The sequence below is a fragment of the Ciconia boyciana genome, chromosome 9 (genome assembly GCF_034638445.1).
Source record: "Ciconia boyciana chromosome 9, ASM3463844v1, whole genome shotgun sequence".
Lineage (NCBI taxonomy): Eukaryota > Metazoa > Chordata > Aves > Ciconiiformes > Ciconiidae > Ciconia > Ciconia boyciana.
The window spans coordinates 42,129,669-42,149,299 of NC_132942.1; the positions used below are offsets into that span (position 1 = coordinate 42,129,669).

At 37.2% G+C, this 19,631-nt stretch overlaps 1 protein-coding gene across 2 annotated transcripts in view; it reads left to right on the forward strand.

Moving 5' to 3' along the window:
- Positions 1-19,631, forward strand: part of CDH13 (cadherin 13) — a 521,177-nt gene that overhangs the window by 476,169 nt on the left and 25,377 nt on the right. For both annotated transcript variants that reach the window (XM_072871837.1, XM_072871836.1), the window contains exon 11: positions 7,997-8,139. In XM_072871837.1, coding sequence (XP_072727938.1) covers positions 7,997-8,139 — 143 coding nt within the window. The remainder of the gene's footprint in view (positions 1-7,996; positions 8,140-19,631) is intronic.

Sequence of the window (19,631 nt, forward strand, 5' to 3'; positions counted from 1 at the left end):
GGGGATTGTCCTGGTTTCAGCTGGGATAGAGTTAATTTTCTTCCTAGTAGCCTGTATAGTGCTGTGTTTTGGCTTTAGCATGAGAATAATGTGGTAACACGCTGATGTTTTAGTTGTCGCTGAGCAGTGCTTACACTGGTCAAGGACTTTTCAGCTTCCCATGCTCTGCCAGGCGCACAAGAAGCTGGGAGGGGGCACAGCCAGGACAGCTGACCCCAACTGGCCAAAGGGCTAGTCCATACCATGTGCCGTCATGCTCAGTATAGAAACTGGGGGGAGTTGGCCGGGGGGCAGCGATCGCTGCTCAGGGACTGGCTGGGCATCGGTCGGCAGGTGGTGAGTGGCTGCATTGTGCATCACTGGTTTTGTACATTCTTTTATCATCATTATTATCACTGGGGTTAAACCACAACAGGGATCTAGCATGTGCTGGGGTAGCACTGCATATCCACTTGCCAACAGCAATGTAGCTTGTGTATGTATGAAAAACAGTACCGATCAGTTTTTGCCCCTCTCTCCTAACACGCAGCCATTTACCTGTTGACATGCTTTTGTTATTTTAGGCAGTGTTATTTGAATTGCTAATAAATAATGGAAAAAACGGCTTAGCTTTGAATTACTCGGATGTGCCTGCATAACAGAACATTCTAAGCAACAGCAGAGTTACGTTGAAATTGTCATGATCTTGTGCCCATAATAGTAATTTTATAGTTCTGACAACACTGCCGTACTAACTGCATGCACTCATTTAAAAGGATTTGCAAAAGAAGGCGCAAAACTGTTAGGGCAGACCAATGGCAACTGCACCAGAGATGAGCGGTTGGCATTGGCACTTTGTCGGACTACAGACCATCGCTGACTGTTGAAAGAGATGTGAAACAGCGTAATGCTCACATGCAGGCTCAGATCCAGGAATTTCCAAGTTGAACAGCAAGCTAACAGCCTCTGAGTTTACCTCATACGGAAGGATGTGAAAGACATCCTGTCATATGGATCAGCAGAAATTGTAGAGCTCTTCAAGGGTCATAAAGGAAGAAAAATGTATTTGGGTATCCAAATGGGAAAGCACATGAGGAAGTAGTATTGAAAGGAGGTATGAAAAGCCCTTTTGAATAACTGATTTTCCACAGAACTGCTTACTGGTAGTATACTTTAAGCTAATGTGATAAGGCAAATACAAGTCTTACTGGCAATCTCTCTATTTCAGTGCCAGAATTTTTTGTTAATATGGTGAATTCAGTTATCCCTAATAATGCCCCTCCTTTCTTTTCTTAGGACATGCTTTGTCACACTAAACACAAGGGCCATGGATCATGTGTTACTGACCTGTACAACACAGTGTTTAGGGGCTGCAGCAGCAGATTGTAGGCAGTAGCCTTATATTTGGGTATAAAATGGAAAGCAAACCTGTATATTCACTTGCACCTTGAAATTAATACATTTTATTCATTAGCATTGTTTTTCAATATCTGAAAAAAGTGAAAACCCACAACTGCCCCAAAGATATTCTTCCAATGGCTTTACTGACACAAACATTTTAAAATAAAAAACCAAGCCTGGAAGTTGCATAAAAAATATCTTTACAATATCAAATCTTAATATAGTTAGAGAAGGTTAGATGTAATATATGTTAGAGAATTACTATTATTGTTTTCATTCAGCATGGGTTAGCAATTAGACACCCTGCTGTGCAAGGCTGTGAATATACATATATGAAATGTAAGTTGCTCTCCCAAAGCTTACAACCTAAACCAGTATGGGAGCAGGAATACCTTTGTTATCATATAGTCAAATAGCAGAAAAATTGCAGTGTGTCATCGTTAATGAGGCTGGAGTATATTTCAGCTGGAGAATTGCTGCGTTGCAATAAGGTTTCCTTCCTACTCTTTCTGGTGCCATATGCTGCCATAATTAGTGCAGGCAAAAGGTAATGATAGCACAGTGGAAAAGACGGAGCATGATGGGAAGCAGGTTGATCTCTAAAGCTCTACATTATGTCATCCGTACATAAAGCATATGAAGCACACTGCAGTTTTAATCCAGATTTTTAGTGTTACACTTATATTTTGGGAAGTGGTTTTGTCTTTCTCTTAGAACCACCATTGTTTACATAGGTACGTATATTTATGCTGTAATTGCTACACCGGTCTCTCCAAAATATCTGTGAATCTTTTTCCAGAGGTAGTTGCTCTTGATTTTTCAGGTGGAATTGATATAATGAGATGAAATTCATATTGACTTGATTTAAAGATTACATAATGTCTGTATTTAGAGATTTTTTCATTCAGAGGCAAAAGGGAGTTCTCACGCTGAGCTCTTAGGCACAGACAATACCAAGTTACCTTCCCCACTGATCATTTAACTTGAATAGTTCATGAAGAGCTCACAGAGAAATTTCAGAGACTGCCATTATATGGTATAGTCCCAGTAGGAGCAAGATAGATATGGTAACCTCAATATGTTACCCAATTGTAGGTGAACTGCTATGGATTCAGAAATGTGGATAATGTAAATGCTTTTCATTCAAAATACAAATGTGTAGCTATACTTCTTAGGTGAAATATTGGGTCTATTCAGCTGATGTTTTTTCACTTATGTCAGTGGGACCAGGATCCATAAAAGCAGCAAATATGATTTGGAAATCTAAATGTATGAATAAGCTTTGTTATATTTCTGATACTGACTCCTGCCAGTCAGATTGAAACACTATGAAAATGGATACTATCAATATGTTGACACTTTCAATTTCGCCCAGGACCAGTAAGTATACACACACATATATATACATATGTATCACAAAGAATATGAATTTTTACACATCTGGGTTTAACTCTATTTTAAACATAGTTTAAAAAAATTAAGGAGACGAGCAACTATACAATTTGAAAATGCCAGTAAGTATCTTTCTGCATCTTTAGAAAGCTATTCAAATTATTTTTTTCTATTCTATCTATCTCAGTACTTTTGTTGTCCCTCATTGCTGTATGTTCTCGGTTCTTTTGCAATGATTTACAGATTTTATCCTTTTAACAGCTTTTCAAGGCAGAAATATATCCTCACCATTTTAAAGCTGAGTTGGAGGCATAGCATGAATTAAAGGGCTTCCCTAATTCCATTGTAACAGAGCCAAGACTTGAAGTCCAATTCTCGAAGTCCCAATTCAGCCAGACCAGCCTTGCTTACTTGTCAACTTGCTGCCTACAGTCTCTCGCCCTGTTACGCAAAGCCTAATTGCAGAATCAGATATTTCACAGGGCCAATGCCACTGTACCGTTACTTTTCTGTTGCGTCTTTTTGGTCATACAGTCTCTGTACAATGTGACTTGAGCAGTCTCCAGATGTGCAAGGCTGAAAACCACCACCCTGACGAGCCTATCTGAGTTGCTCACCTTAACTCCTGTCAATGCCGTGCATCAAATGGGAGCAGATGTGTCGTTCAGCACAGATTTGTCACTGATTCATTTTGCCTTCCTTCTCTTTCTGTTAAAGCATAAGAGCCAAGACCCCTTGACTCCACATGGGAAAAGTCTGTCAACTACCAAGCTCTGGAAGTCCTTGCCAAGAGCAGCATCTGACTCTGTGCCTAGATGCCTGGCTGCTCTCCTATGACGCCCTGGGCTATTGCACTGTCGGCTGTGAAATTCTTTTTGTGGCTAGTGCAAGGCTGTGATTAGATTTCTGTGTAGATTTCTGTGTCCATGTTATCACCACTGGTCTGTGTAATGATCTTCTGTGCTAATTAAGCTGCCAGCCACCAGCACCATGCACGTCTGCTAGCAACCCCAGGAGGTGTTCTCTGAATTATTTTCCTGTGTTACAGGAAGGGGAAGATGCAATTTATAAATTTTAAATTATTTCCGTATATTTGCTACTTTATTTTAGTTCTGCACCAAATAAGCCAAGTGCATATTTTGATTTGTATTCTCTTGTTCTGCATCTATAACCTCTCTGCATCTGTTTGTAGGTCTATATTTAAGGTATATACTTGAACTTTGCAGCATACGATTTGCAGTCTAAGGAAATTGTTTTTTCTACTTCCTTTGCAATACTTGGCTTATAGATAGTGCAAGAACATGAACCTGGCACAAGGAGTTCACAATCAAAATAGGTTACACCCACTTGCCCATGCCCTGTTGTACAGTCCCCTTGGGAACTGTAACCTGTTGGCATGGTTTACAATTAAAAAAAAAAAAAACAAAAAAACAAAACAAACAGCGAAATAAACCCCACAGAGCAGCACTAAATTTCACTAGTGCAATGTAGAGTAAGTCCAGAATAAACAGTAATTGTCACACCAGAGAACATAGTTCTGTATACATCCATACAGATGTATCAACGTGCTCATGATTTTCAAAACTAAGTAGGTACACGCAGGCACATAAGTTCATGTTTAACCACCTAAAAAAATGGTCTGATTTTCAAAACTGCTGTGCAATCAGCAGATCCCACTAAAGTCAAAAGTAGGAAGTGAAACTTTGTATTCTATACTTCTATTTTTTTTATAGTGCTTTTCTTAATGAGTCTATTTAAACCTTTTGCTAGCAGAGCCCTCAAAAAAATGAACAAAGAACAATCATCTTAACTGTACTGCAATATACTCTTACAATAAGTAAAAAATGTGGTGGGAAAGACAAAGTACTACTTTTACAATATCCTGTGCCAAATCACAGGTTATACAATTCAGTTTTTTATTTGCACAGCCAACAGTGCTTTGTAGAGCAATCAGGGAAGATAATACAATCCATTTTAAATTCTCATTACTTTAGAAGTGTTGAATCTTCTTAAATTGTTTCGGGGTTAATTGAGAATTTGCAGTTTTACAATAGACCAGGAATTGTTTAGGCTGCCCTTGTTTCATATTTTTGTGCATACCTTTGTGCAAAGTTATAAAAACAACAATAAAAAAAGAAACAAAGAAGTGAAATGAAATAATGATCTGCATTGTTACTATTCTAGTACCTGATTTTTATAGGAGATAAAGCTCAGGTATTGATTAATGTTTAAATGGTTATTAAGTGGAAGGAAACGTTGGGTTGATGGAATGTCTCACTATGTGCTAGCATTTGCCTTTGATTCTTTTCCACATATTCCCTAAGGGATAATTTCTGCTCCTGGGGAAGCCAGTAGTGAAACTCTGAGTGACTCTTGTGGGAGCATGACTAAGCCAAGTGTTTTCAGTATTTGTCCCTTTTTCTCATAAATTCCAAAAGGTCCTGGTGTCCAAATGTGTCCTTTAATTTACTTTAACATAGTAATAGCTCATAAAAATGTGGAATTTTTCATGGCTCTATATATTGAATTTTTGACCTTGAAACTGGCTGCCTGAACACCACTGTGTTCCTACGTACCATCCAAAAGCCAATCTGGTTCAGCAGCCCTGAGGAGGTTGCATCTTTCAAGCCTGAAGCAAAGTCTTGGTAAAGAATAGCAGTCATGTGGACAGTGTTGCCTGTTAGCACCTCTGAAATTAGCCATGTTCATCTTCTGTAGGATAACATCACTTCCCCTGGAGGTACACCAAAGAAATTTTGAGAAAACTGATGAATTTTTTGGTAAGAGAGGTATCTCTCTGATGAATTAAGAGAAGGCTTTCTGCTAAAAGCGATTTTGTTTTTCAAAGGCAAAACTCAGTATTTTTTCTTCGGAGTCTCATTCTTTTGAAATAAGAGTATTTTATCAATCTCTGAACTAAAATGTCAATCTACAGAATAGTTTATTTAAATGGACCGGTGGCTCACATGGCAAGTTCGTAGGGATTCTGGAGCCCTGTGCTTTCTAAGGCATAAATTCAAGTCCTACTCTGCCTCCAGCTAATCCAGTTATAATGGATACCTGATCTGTGGGCTGGGAAAATATGCCTATGTTTCTGTCCTGTATTTCTCAGACCTGAGTGCCTGTGTGCGCACTGCCTCATTTATGCATGAGGAAACCAATTTGCCCAGAACTTTTCCCTTTTAAAAATTAAGTTTTCTTCCTGCTGAATAGTATGGTGTCTGTGCCCAAAATTTATTATTCAAAAGCTATAATAAGTCAAATCCATTCTAATTTTTCCTAACTTGCATGGGGAAAAAAAAAAACAAACATCTTTGCTTAACACCACCTTCCCATGGCATTATTTCAAATGTTGGAGGGGAAGTTCCTGGGATGAGGGACAGAAGAGATCCATTCTTCAGTTCAGTCAATAGTCTTTTCCAGTGCCGTCTTAATGACAGAATTTAAGCTTGAGCCATGCACTATGTCATTTGCTTTTGTTTTTCTTTTACCTTCGGCCAATGATCAGATCTACTGCTCAAACACACTAAAATTTGCGGCATGGGTAACGAATGATACTAATGGCCATCTCAGACATCTGACAGCGCAGAGCGGTGGCTCTGCCTAGCTTTTCTGAGATCCCAGCAAAAATCCAAAGTTCTCAAACTCTGCCTGATCAAAATAACTGGACAGTGAAAAAGCACAAGTTATATGGGACTGAGAGGTCTGAAACGAGGACTGGGGGGTCAGAGGCAGCAGGATAGGACAGCCACACGGTGCCCCCTTGTTGTTAGCTATTATAATGGACACCCCTTAACAGCCTGCTAGAGGGATCTAGCAACTAATCACAACTTATTTTTCCGCTTTCCAGAGGGCACAAGAGCCAAAGCAAGCCTCTGAAATAAGCATTCAATGAGATTATGTCTTTCTTCGTTGGCCTGCAATTTATTCTTTCCTCTTCTAGCAACTGCCATTCTATTTAATTTTATTTCCTTTTTTTTTTAACTCCCTAACAATCTGTTATTTTTGGTTATTCCGTCAGGAAATAGTTGCACTGATATTTTTGGCAGCATTATCACATAGGACACCTTTGAGGTGAATGCCACTACGAGGCGCTGGCTAGGCACATACTCATTAAACAATAACAGGTTCCATGTCAATTACTTATAATTTAAAATGTCTGTAGAAGATTGTATGACTGTTTATGACCTATAACAATTCACTACAAAAAAGATAAACAGGTTATTATACTAAGTATTGATTATATGATTGGAGTTTTGGTTTAAAATATTAACACATTTCATTGGTGAGGGAATTGGTATCAGTTAATTCAGCTCTGTGTTGTTATATTACTTAATATATTTAACTGAGTATAGAATTAGGCCCTAATCATGAACATTCCTATGTTTATTACTTCAGTCAAGAAGGGCAGTTCTTAGTGCATAAACTCCACAATCTCTCTAAATATTTCCAGTATCGGGGTCTAAATACCTGTGCCGATTAATGCAAAGAAAGCACAACAGTGCATTTTGTATTGAGGGATCTTGACAGACAGTGTTTTCAAATCCTTATTTAGACAACATGTATGTGGTTGAATTGTTCCAAGATTCTCTGCATCTACTTGAAATCACGAAGCAGGAAACTACAGATCACAGACTGTGGAACAAATGTATGCAAACCGGGTCTGCGTATAATCAGCTCCCGTTAGACCTGATGAATCCATAGTCTAACTCTCTTTTTTGCTACCATACCCCACAATTTTTTACATTTCTAGCCTCACCCAAAATAAGTAATTGTAAGAAAAAAATGAAAACCACTCAACTCCTAGTCCAGCCAGAATTTTGAGTCTGGAAAAAGGAGGACTGTGAGAGGATTCCTGAAGTCTGTAAACACCAGTGTTGATGCAGAGGTCCATTGAAAGTGTTGAGGTACTCTGGCTGTATAACACAGCAGTAGGAAACAGGTCCTACATAATGTTTTAAATATTGATTTCTGTACTAAGCTTTGGGCCATATGTATCCAAAGAAATTGACTCAAACCTCTCCCTGTATCTCCATTTGTCAGATAAGCCTAACAATAATGAACTATCTCAAAGGGAAGGCACAGGGTTTAAACTGTATTTTTTAAGTATTAAGAGATCTATGCCATGAAAGCCAGTGAGGGCAAAGACATATTCTTTTGTAGTAATGTAATTGTTTTATGTCTAGATATATAATTTGTTAACAACTTCTATATTTTTATTTAGGTACTCGGTTTACAAGGATCCAGCAGGCTGGCTAGAAATTAACCCTACTAATGGTACCATTGGCACCACTGCTATCCTGGATCGGGAATCTCCTTATGTCCAGAATAACAAATATACCGCTCTCTTTCTGGCAATAGACAGTGGTGAGTAACTATTATGGATCATATTCATTAAAGTATATGATTTTTTTCCCTGCTTGTAATTTTCTGTTCAGAAAGGTGCACGTGTAAAGTTAAGCATATGCTTCAGCACTTTGCTAGGTGGCCACCTAAAGGTATTAGAGGTCATTGTGACAAACAGAAAATAGAGGAATTAACTTAAAACTTCAAACTTAGAACAGCTTTGATTTAAGGTTACATCCCACACACTTATCCTGACACTGAGATCTTAATGCTAGATGCAAATAGTCTATGAACATTCTTGGAAAGTAATAAATCATCCTTATCAGAGTTAATTTCTTCATAATATTTGAGCAGTTAGTAAGCCTAAGGCACCTTAATTCCAATAACAACTCATCCCTGATATGCTGAACTCTATTCTGTTCAATACAATGTCAATAAAAACATAAGTAAAAACCCTTGTTAAAATGCAATATTTTTTTACATATTGTGTGGATTAAAGTTCCTTCTGTCAAATATAATAAAAATTAAACTAGCTAGTGAAAATTCAGTGAGTGACTTTGGAGCAGAGAAAGAAAGAGAAAATCCTGAACATTCCAAATCTCCAGAGCTAAAGGCACAAAATAAATAAAAGATTTGTCTGTAATATAACAGCTAATATGCTAACGCTTTTTCACAGCTGCAGCTGGTTTAGTCCTGGTGATGAATTGTAAAATGTTCTTTTTAGGAGGGTAATTCTACATTTTTGTAACCACATGACTCAGGGAACATTTGCAGGGCCTGAAAGGAAAAAGAAAATATCGCCTTAAGTATAAAGGAAAAAAAATTCTGCTGACATGATGATTTGCTTATATATTCATATACATATTTTTCTTAGGAAATTTCCATGGAAAAATGTAGCACTAAACTTATTTCTGTCTTTTACTTGCTATTGGATAAAGATTTTTTAAATGCATCTTAAACTCTGGTAAACTGGGAAATGTCATCTTACTATGAAAGTAAAAAGTCAGGATAATATTATTGAGGGATTATGAAAAGGACAAAGTTGCATATGTTTTAAAGGTAGACTCAAATATCCTCAAAGAGAATAGATGAAACAAGAAGCTGAATATTTCCAACTGTGGAAACCAGTCTGAATGAAAGTGGATTTTCGGGTATACCTTTATGTTGCGCTTAGGGCAGTAACATGCATTGCTCATCTATTCTAAGCCAAGAACCTCACTGCTAGGTGACCCCTCTTAATTCCCAGAATTTTTTCCATTCTGGAAAAACGAGGGAAGGGAAAGGTGTCTGCGCGCTGAACAGCAGAGCAAGAGAAGATGTTTAACGTGGGTTAGAGAAAAGGAATCCTGTTCAGTTGAGGTACTGAGTCGGCATCTAATTCATGCGGCTGTTATTGTGTTGAGTTGTAATTCTGCAGCATTGTTAGCATGGGAGCTAATCTACTCCAACATTATTGACTTCTTTGAATGAAGTAATTAGAAACCACATGTGTGCATTTAGTACTGGCATGCTAAGGTGTTAATAATGATCATTCAGGAGTATTGTACTACTTCACTGGATGTAGCTCAGCCACATGTGGAAGTGGCAATAAATAGCAGAACTTAAATAGCAGATATTAACCTTGTGGTCTGTGTCACGCCTGGATTAATTACCAAACAGCTTCTGAAACACATTAAACTTAGAGGCAGGCTGCTAATTGGACAAATTATCTGCTGGTCTGTATAAATATGTAAGAGTGGAATTTGTGGAAGTTGAGAGGAGCGGTGCTGGGGCCTGCTGGGGAGCACCGCTTTGCTTTGGGCAGGCTTGCGATAAGACAGGCAAGCTTCAGTTCGCACACTGTCCACTTGCGGTTTGATTGCTTCCATTCGCAGAGGGAACAATGCTGTCTTTGCACATACGTGCTGCCAGTCTGAAGTCTCAGCCTAGGCTCTGTGGCTAAAGCAGCCAAGGAAGTTTTATAATTGATTTCAGTGGGTAGGTCTGGGGGTCTGCCTTGTCCCCTGCACTTATGACTGGGACTGGTAATATCCCTGGAAGGTGTTCCCCAAGTTATTTCCAGGCCACTGATAATGCTAACTAACAATGCTGTGAAACCCACTTCATTTTTCTAGCCCATCATTGCTAATGTCCATTTGAAAAGGGGTATTACATTAGATGACAAGCCAAATTGTGGTAGAGTAATATGAATTGAATACAGAATTCTTTCACAACTTTAAAGGAAGGTTATGTTAACTTAAAAGGGAAAAAATCAGATTGAACATAACTGTATGCATTCTCTTCAAAACAGCATTATCCACAAACTGCAAAGTAAAAGCCATCTCTTTCTTCAGGTTGGTAAGTGTAGCCTATCTAATACCAGTGTATATGGTTAGGACTTTTACGTGAGAGGGCAGCCAGAGGCAGGATTAAGAATTGCCAAATGAGATAGGGTGGTAAATTGAAAAGTCACGGGCATTTCCAATACAGCAAGTCATTTGCTTGGGCTAACAGACTTGGGGCAAAAAGGGAGGAGAGGAAAAAAAGAACCATACTTAATCAGAGATACTTTTTTCAAAAGCATTCGGTATAAGCTATTATTTCCTTTGGCCTATCATCTTATCTCTAAGTCAAATCTGAAATGTGTTGGCACGTGCACTGGGGAAGTCTGAGCTGCCATAGACTTTCCTTTTCTTAACTGGGGAATACAGAAGAGCTCAGGTAATGTCCACTGCACAATGCAGCAGTGTCAATTGGTACCCAGCACAGCTAAAAGTATAACGCAGAGCACCTCAGTCCAGGCCCAGCACCACATTGGTGCTTGCGAGGCTTCCTAGACAAGCCAGCTCAGTTAGAGGTCTGCATCAGCAACGCCTAATCCATCTTCCCCCAAGTTCCGTTTTTGACCGGACTACCAGGAGTTTCAGCAGTGTTAACATTGTTAATTGTCAGTATAAGGGATTGCAAACATGATGCTTACTGTGGGAGAGTGTCTGTGAGTTGCACGCTAATTTTTAACAGTCTTTATAAGGCGAGCTTCTAAAAATCACATAAAACCTTGGACCTTAGGCGTTGCTAAAGGACCTTAGTCATACACTAAAACAGTAAATAAACATATTCTTTTCTATTACTATTCATAGCATATAGTGGTTATATAATTACAGAAAAGATACTGTTGTCCCGTCATATTCCATGACCAGCTCTTTTTAAAATGACCTTACATTCGTGTGCTATCTTGGGTGAAGAGCAGAGACAGCTGAAACAAAACTCACAGTGATATTTTTTTCATACCCTTTCACTGATGTCAATAGAGAATCTGTCATTGGATTCAGCAGGCACTGACTTCTGGTTATTATGCTTCAGTGCAGGGGACAAGTGCCAGGGCATTTTTCTTATTTGTAAAATGTTGGAGATTTCTGTCAGAAGTAAAACCAGGAGCTTCATGCTTGGTAGTTCTTTATATAAATCCATCACACCTTTATCTCTTTTCAGTAAATCACAAAGCTATCCTTTACCAGTAGGACAGTAATCATGAATGGACCATAGAAAATGGAGTCATTCCACTGCAGGAATTAATTCAGTTATTATATTCTTTTGTAACTTTATGTTATTATTTTTCAGCATTATCAAATTAACTGCAGAGGAAGGTAGTTAAATATGAATTATGTTATTTCTGATCTAAACAGTTCCTGTACCTTCCCAAATATAATTGAAACAATGTGTAAGAGCAAATTTGATGGACACAGTATTAATTTTATAGATAATAAAGTCTGACCTTCTGTTGGGGGAAATTTCACTTTAAAAAGGACTTTTTGGAATGAATATCCTAATTTTCTCTACTTTCTCTACTTCTCTAATTTCTCTACTTTTGATTTCAGTAAAGGTCAAGGTAGTGTCTTTAGAATTTGAAAACTGTTTTTATTAAAGACTTGTGTGGACACGGAGTCTCTGGTCTATTAAAGAAGAAATTAAACACTGGTAGGAAATATCATGAAACAGAGTTAACACATTAAAGTGTCGTGAACTGTGTTTAATCTGAGAATGAGCTCATAATGGGACAAAGTCAGGTTTATGCAAACTTGGAAAACATCAGAGATTTCATTCAATTAACAAAAGTGCCAATAATGGTAATCATTTCCTGAATTTAGCATTCTAATCACTAAAAACAATGCAGTATCACAAGCATACAGTGCAATTATTGGGAGTATATCTGTAAAACAGACATATATTAAATACAGACAAGAAATCACTTGAATTTGAGAAATCTGCTTGGAACAGACCTTCCAGGAGGAAGGTCTTCCAACCAGGTCACCGTGCTGCGTGACCATGTTGTAGTGTCATCCTACAGATTCTATTATACACTGGAGTATTTGGGATGACTATCATAAAGAAGAATACCTGTATGTTTTTCTCATAAGGTCAGTCATGCTAAAAACTTTCCAGGAATGGTCTTTTTTCCCCTGTATTCTGAGAGTTTGAGTCACAATTTAGGAAAAGTGAGGGAGGAGAAAAACATGAAAATTTTGGAGGTGAAGCTAAAAAATACCTGGAAAATATGTGAAATCTAAAAAAGGTAAAACTGGTTTCTCCCTTTCCTTTAAGAGGGATGAATTATAAAATATATCCATATTTACCTTAGTTATGCAATAATCACTCATGTTATTGTGGAGGGGCATGATACCCTAGTTAATGTCCCCATTGTGTAACTTTTTCTATCTCTTCAGAAGAAAAAAATTGGTTATTTTTGTTTGCCTGATACATCAAAAAACCACCTATACTGTTCAAGTATGTCAGCTGCTGGTGACAAATGATGAAACACTATACCCAGTCTTGCTGATTTGGTTAAATGCAGTTATCAGCTTCACTTTTCTCATGCCGCTCTGGTGGAGTACCACCCACACAAAGCCAGGTAGCAATGTTCTCCCCAGATGAGACGGATACTCTCATCTAGGGAAAGTGTGCCGGCTTCTTCCCCTGCTATTCTCATCACCAGGGAACTACTGAGAAAAAAATTGGGAATATGAGTATTTCTGCTACATTAAACATAGAGGAGGATAAATGTCATTAAAAATGTGGCATCTCTTCCAGATGTTAAAGATACTCAGAGATGGAGTTAAGGGTTCAAAATTTTAACGGATGGGGCTTTAAATGCACTAAATCACAGTAAGCACTGTTTCTTACAGCAATACTGCATGAGTGAAAACAACTCTTTTCTTTTCTGAAAGTGGTTTGCTCCGTACATGACATCACCATCCCAGGGTTTGACATTACAGGCATTTGCATGGCAGCCATCCACAGTCACAGGCAGGACGCCCAACAGGAGGGCTGAGCCGCAGGAAATAAGCTTCAGGAGCAGTAACCTTTATTTAATGGAGTACATGTATTTGAGCAAGGTAAAGGTTAAGAGATATGGAGGACTATAAAAAGGTCTCTCTAGACTGATGTGATTTCAGTGTTTGCCTTGAGCTACACTGGCCAGTTTTAAACAAAACAACTTGGATATTGCTTCTATGACTGTGGCCAGTTGCACATGTATAAATTAGCTAGCTGAGCAGCACTATTTCAATTTCCCTGTTGCACATGCAAAGCAAAATGAGGAAGAAGTGAGTCAGGGTCTAGTTTTCACTTTTTGCCTTGTTTCCAAGGACCAGCTGAACTACACCCGAGCAATTCTGAATCTCATTCATTGTGCAAGTCTCGATACTCCCAATCATTAAAAAGAAAAATTATCATTCTGTACTATGGGTAATGAATAGTAACAGACAACATCTAGAAAAAACTGGAGTAACAAAGAGATGTGTAACAATTTGCAATTAGAACTTTTCCTTACGTGTATCCAACCTGCCTTCTTGCTTCATGATGTACATAATTAAATTACCACAGATTGATTCCACCTAAACCATCCTATTTTTGAAGAAATCAGGCAATTAGTTGCCATGGCAACCCAATTAAGCCAGTTTTATACCCCTTATCTTAATTGCTGTATTAATTGAGAAGAGAAAATAAATTGAATACTCATCCCTTTCTTGCCATTTTAAATTTCAGTAAAATATGAATTGCACACAAAATATTGTTTTAATTTGTCATCACGGACTCATGATTAGAAAAAGAAATTAGAATGCTGAAAACAGTATTTAAGACGGATGGCATATGTCAGTAGCAATTTGATATGCTGAAAGAGCTGTGCTCTTTTGAAATGTAATTACTCAAAAATAGGATCTGCATATATTATTTGAGTGAATGAATGAAGGATTGTAACTTTTCAAGACTTTATTTTATAAATTTTGAAAAATATCTGTATGCCAATGCATACGGAAAACGCACAGGAAATTTCAACTCGTGGGAAATTTGGCATCTCTTTTATACAAAATTTCAGCATATGACATTTATGAGACCAGTTTTCAAATATATCACATTCTGAGCAGCACACCCAAATTTTGGTATCTTCCCACTCTGCTGGTTCCATTTACTTTGGTTGAACCATTAATAGCGTTCAGCTTGAACACAAAAAGTAATGGAATCCGCCTGTCTGAATGGGATTTATGCCTGTAGTGAGGGTATCTGCTGCCAAATCACCTAGTATGCACACATTTTCTGATTAGAAAAACAGCATATGGAGGGGAAAAAAAAACCATGAGGGAGGAGACAGAAATTTGTGTTTAGATATTCATAGCAGCATCATTAGAAAGCATGAGGCGTTATTTCTCACAGTTCATATTTGAAGTATAGTAATTTAAAGAGAGAACATGTTACTTGGCCTAACCACGTGCTGCACAGTCTGGCTGCATAGCTCCCTCCAGACAATTTGGGAACTTCTACAACGCTCTTTTCATTCTTTGTTCTCCTCCTTTCTTGCTGCATTCTCCTTCAGGCAAATATGAAGCTGAAAATAGAGAAATTGGTGAAAAATCCATGTCCAAGGAGAGATCCTAGGCAGTCCTACATTTTACAGTTAGTTACATGGGAGTAAAATGAAGGAAATTCTGTAGGCATCATTGCAGTTCCAAATTGACCTCAATATGACTATGATTCAAATGTAGTTTATAGAAGTTTTAAGAGATAAGGCCTTATTCATGATGGTTCAGAGGAAAGGTAATTGTGCCAGAAATTAGAAAACCCACATTCTCAAAGGCTTTTTTTTGTGCTCAAATATGAAGAAAAATTGTTCTTACTATAATTGCTCACTCATTTTGTATCTGTGTAACTTTGTTAGCCAGCAAAAAAGTAGAAGCGGGAAAAAAGGTTGGAACTGAGCTTGCTGGGTTACATAAGTGATAGTGCAAGTGGATTAAAAACTGCTGCTAAATGGTAAACCATAAATATTCTAGTAAAATTTAGAATAAATGAATTTCCACTCTGTCAGCTTGAGAGAAAATCTATATGGCAATGGATACCCTATTGCTTGCTCTAGGAATTAAATGGCCTTGTAATTTCTGCATCGTGGCATAAAAGGGCATAGATAATATGTATTAATTTGATGGTGCTGGAAGCTTAATTTAATAAGAAGAAATGAGTACAGAAGTCTTTTTACCATTCATAATGAGCATGTGAAAAGGGACAGTTCATGCTCCATTCTTCCTAAAAACTGTTCTGGCTTCCAGCAATGCTGTGGCTTAGATCTGTGTGGCAGCTGGATTCTCTAGAATGGTTGATTTTTCTTCTTTGGAAATTTGATAAATATTGCCAGAATCCAAGGTCTCTGATGTTCTTAAAAAAAAAAAAAAAAAGTATAATATTTCAAATTAAATTCCTTTTTTTCATCTTTGTTTCTAAATAGATTTTGTTACGTAAAGACATTTACATAAATATTCCTTTGCTGCAATGACCAAGGTAAAACCATTAGAGTTCTAAAAAGAGAAGATTTCCTATGTTTAGCTTTTGATACCATTAGGTGAACTTTCTAAATATAAATGAAAACACGCAGCCTCACTGTCTCCCAGTCTTAACACTTTTTGATTTGTGTGTCTGGCATTTTTCTTGTCAGTTGATTATCAATGCTTTGTTCCTTAGCTGTGCCACTAAACAAATTATATTATTTACAAGTAAACTGACTTTCATCTGATTTACTCAAAGCCCATTTTCACATAGCATGTGGAAATGTACTTTTTTGTGTTTGGTAATCCTTGTTGTCCCTTGTGCAACTTGTTCTGTTTTAGATCAAGTCAAGTTTGGTGTCAAACTAAAAAAAAGAATCCAACTTGAAGAGAAAATATTTCTTGAGAATTTCCTTTTTGTTTTCACAAATTAAATGAAATTTTATTTACCTGAACAAATATTCTTATTATATCCAATTTGTTTAGTTTCTAATATCCTTTAAATCTTAAAATAAAAATATTTTAAATACCCAATTCTAAAAGAAAAAAAAATACACCTCAGCTATTCCAAAGAGGGATTTAAAAATTTCAGAACTCAGTAAGCTCAAGGTAGGATGGCCAACATCAGTTTAATTCTTTGATTTTGTGTGGTCTATTGACCAAAGAATATGATTTTATGTTTTAAGCAGCAATGTTCAAGCAATTCTTTCACTTGGATATGTTCTTAAGAACCTTTCCACTGCTTTAAGGAATATGTATCTTCATTTTCAAGGATGATCTAAACTCACCATAATTTCAAATATCCAAATCTGTTCGTTTTGTAAGTTCTGACTATGTTTTTGAATTCTTGGAAGATGTAATCAGGGTCATTTAGGCTAATCTTAAGATTTGCTGCAAATTAGAAAGGGAAAGCTGGAAGAAAAGGATTAAATCTTCATTACTTTTTTTCTCTTTGAGATGCATTTATACAACTCTCCCATCTTGAAAATGTTCTACAGTTTAGAACAATGTTTCTGACTGGCTTCTGTAAGTACATACTGGCAATTTAGTGTAGATAGATGGCTACTTCTAACTACCATCATGCTCAGCTGTACTCCTAGAAGAGAATATAGTGTCTAAACATGATAACCATTGTGATTCCAACAGTGAAGTGCCTAAATTGTTTCTTCCGCTGTTGCTGTTGTTGATAGGGCTCAGTTAGTGGAGAAAAACACTCCTGAATGTGAAAACAGAAGGTTGACGTGGCCCAGATACCAGTGTAGCCAGTGTTGCGTTCCCCAAGGCTTCCTTAGCATTAAGTGAAAAAAATTGTATGAACTCAAAACGCTCCATGAAAGTCACACTTTGAGTTAAAATATATAAAAACCACTTTCATATTAATGATTTGAGGCTACATAGTTATTAGCATCTGCATTGACTATTTTAAAGCTTCTGTAAATATGCTTGCACGAGATGTGGTGAGACATCGAGACATGACTGTGGACTTATTCATGCAGTGTGGATCCTTCTATCAGTCTTTTATGATACTAACAGTAGGAAGACAAGATAGAAGTGCAGACGTGTTTACATCGTGCAAAGAAATAAGATGCTGTGTAGGCAACCCTCAGTCACACTATGAGTTTTTCTTTGGATACCCCCAAAAATTAAGTCCTCAACTTTCACTGACTTTTTAGGGGTGTTTGGCTGCTTATGGGGCGAGGCATATGAGAAAATCTCACCTGCTGTTGTGGTGATTCCTAACTCCCTATTTTTGCTGTCATTTCATATAAATGAAAGCTGTTGATATTGGAATGTACACTGATTAGGAATGTCTTAATTCAGTTTCAAAGCAGTCCAGATACTGTCTTTAATTTCATGGAGCACAGCTCAGCCATATTAGTAATCTGTACACAACAGCATCACATTTCTGTAGAAAAACTAGAAAGTGGAACATGAAATGGCTCTTCGTGTCCATAAAAACGTTATGCTCGGATTAAATGCATCATCAGCCGTTCAACCATATGATTGCTTGTTAGACATGCCATTTTATGCAAGTCTTGGTACTTAAGAGAAATGTCATCTTAGTGCATGGCCATCATCATGCGTAATTGGTATCTTTTAAGACACTAACTACCTGATTGGCAGTCTCATTTGAGTAGTTAGATGTCTAAATGCCATCATGGTTCCTACGGGAACTTTTTGAACCAAAACTGAATGCCAGTTTTCAAATTTCTTGGCCGTGTGTTTCTACAGAGCTCTTATAATTTAAGACTTTACACTAATAATTCTAATATGATTCTGCATGGCTTTTCATTAAAATTCAAGTACACAGAAGTATACAAAGTATCTGTTTCTATAATATTTCTTTTGAAACTTTTTTTAAAATACAGGTAGCAGCATGGTCATTTATGCTGACAGCACTAGAATCCAATTTAACATCTACATCTTCCGGTAACAGTCCCTTGCATTACAGATTCTAGTTCCCAGAAAATAGATCCCATCATATTCTGTGGCACTCTCTAACTCATGAAATAGAATTACTTTTGTTAGTCTATTTTTCACTTGTTGCGTCTTACAACAGCAGTAGCTATTGCCTAACTGAAGACTGCTATTAGAAGCTTTGTATGCAGTCTAATGCCAGGATACAAAGACATTACCAGTCCTGATCCAATTCAGATAAGTGTATCATACATTTTTAATTGCAGCATGTTCTAAGATTAATCTGTACTTTTTTAGTGTTGCTGATCAAAGTTACAGTCCCACAGACCTTAACTAACTTTAAAGATCTTACATTTTGGTCTCACTGAGGATTATTTGTTAAGGTTCTCAGTCTTGCTCTAGATTATTAAAATCAGGATTCAATACCAAGCTTTCACTTTCTTTCAGGATGAAATTAGCCATCCTTCAGTCTCTGTTTTAGTAGCTTTTACATACGTGAGTAATGCTGTTTCATTCACGTGTTTGTCATAGTATATTCACAGCTATGCCACTTGTGGGAGCCTTAGCAGGAATTTGAAATTATCTCTATCTGAAAGGGCTCTAAAGGCACCTAAAGGTTTAAAGTGTTCAGCCTCAGGAGGAACGGCCAATTCAGTTCAGTGACAAAAATGGGAGCTGAGCTCTTTTGAAAAGCTGCTCCCAAGGGTTGCTGGACAGAGCCCTTTATGTCTTGGTTTACGCATTAATTCTGCTTTCAGCTGCAAGGTTTTACAATACAAATTAAGAGAAGTTTTATTTCAGAATTTAAATATGCTACGGAAATCTTTCATTTCAAAGCCAAAGCTGTCTGGAGATCATGGGATTTTTGGATTATTTCAAAGGCATAATACTGTCAAATTTATAAAAGTCATGTATTCCCAATGGAAGTGTTGCGACCATTTTTCCTTGATTCATTTTTTGTTTTATTTTTTTATGGCATGCATGTTAACAAGCTTCAGTTTATGACCTTGACATTTGCTTATTTTTCTTGTGGAGATCTTCATAAATCACCAAAGGATTTTGTTTAAATCATTATAAATAAACCAACCAGAGAATAAGTCATTGAAATGGACAGAAGCAATTTCCTTTCTCTCTAGTTGTGCGTAATAGTTGACTGGCCCATAAGCCATACAAAGACAGTGAAACATTAGCATGGCAGAGAAAAGGCAGCCATATCTGCGTTTGACAAAATAACAGTACATTCATAATGCTGTTGGCTTTTTAATTTCAAAAGGCAGATTTTAATATTACTGACTTCAGAGA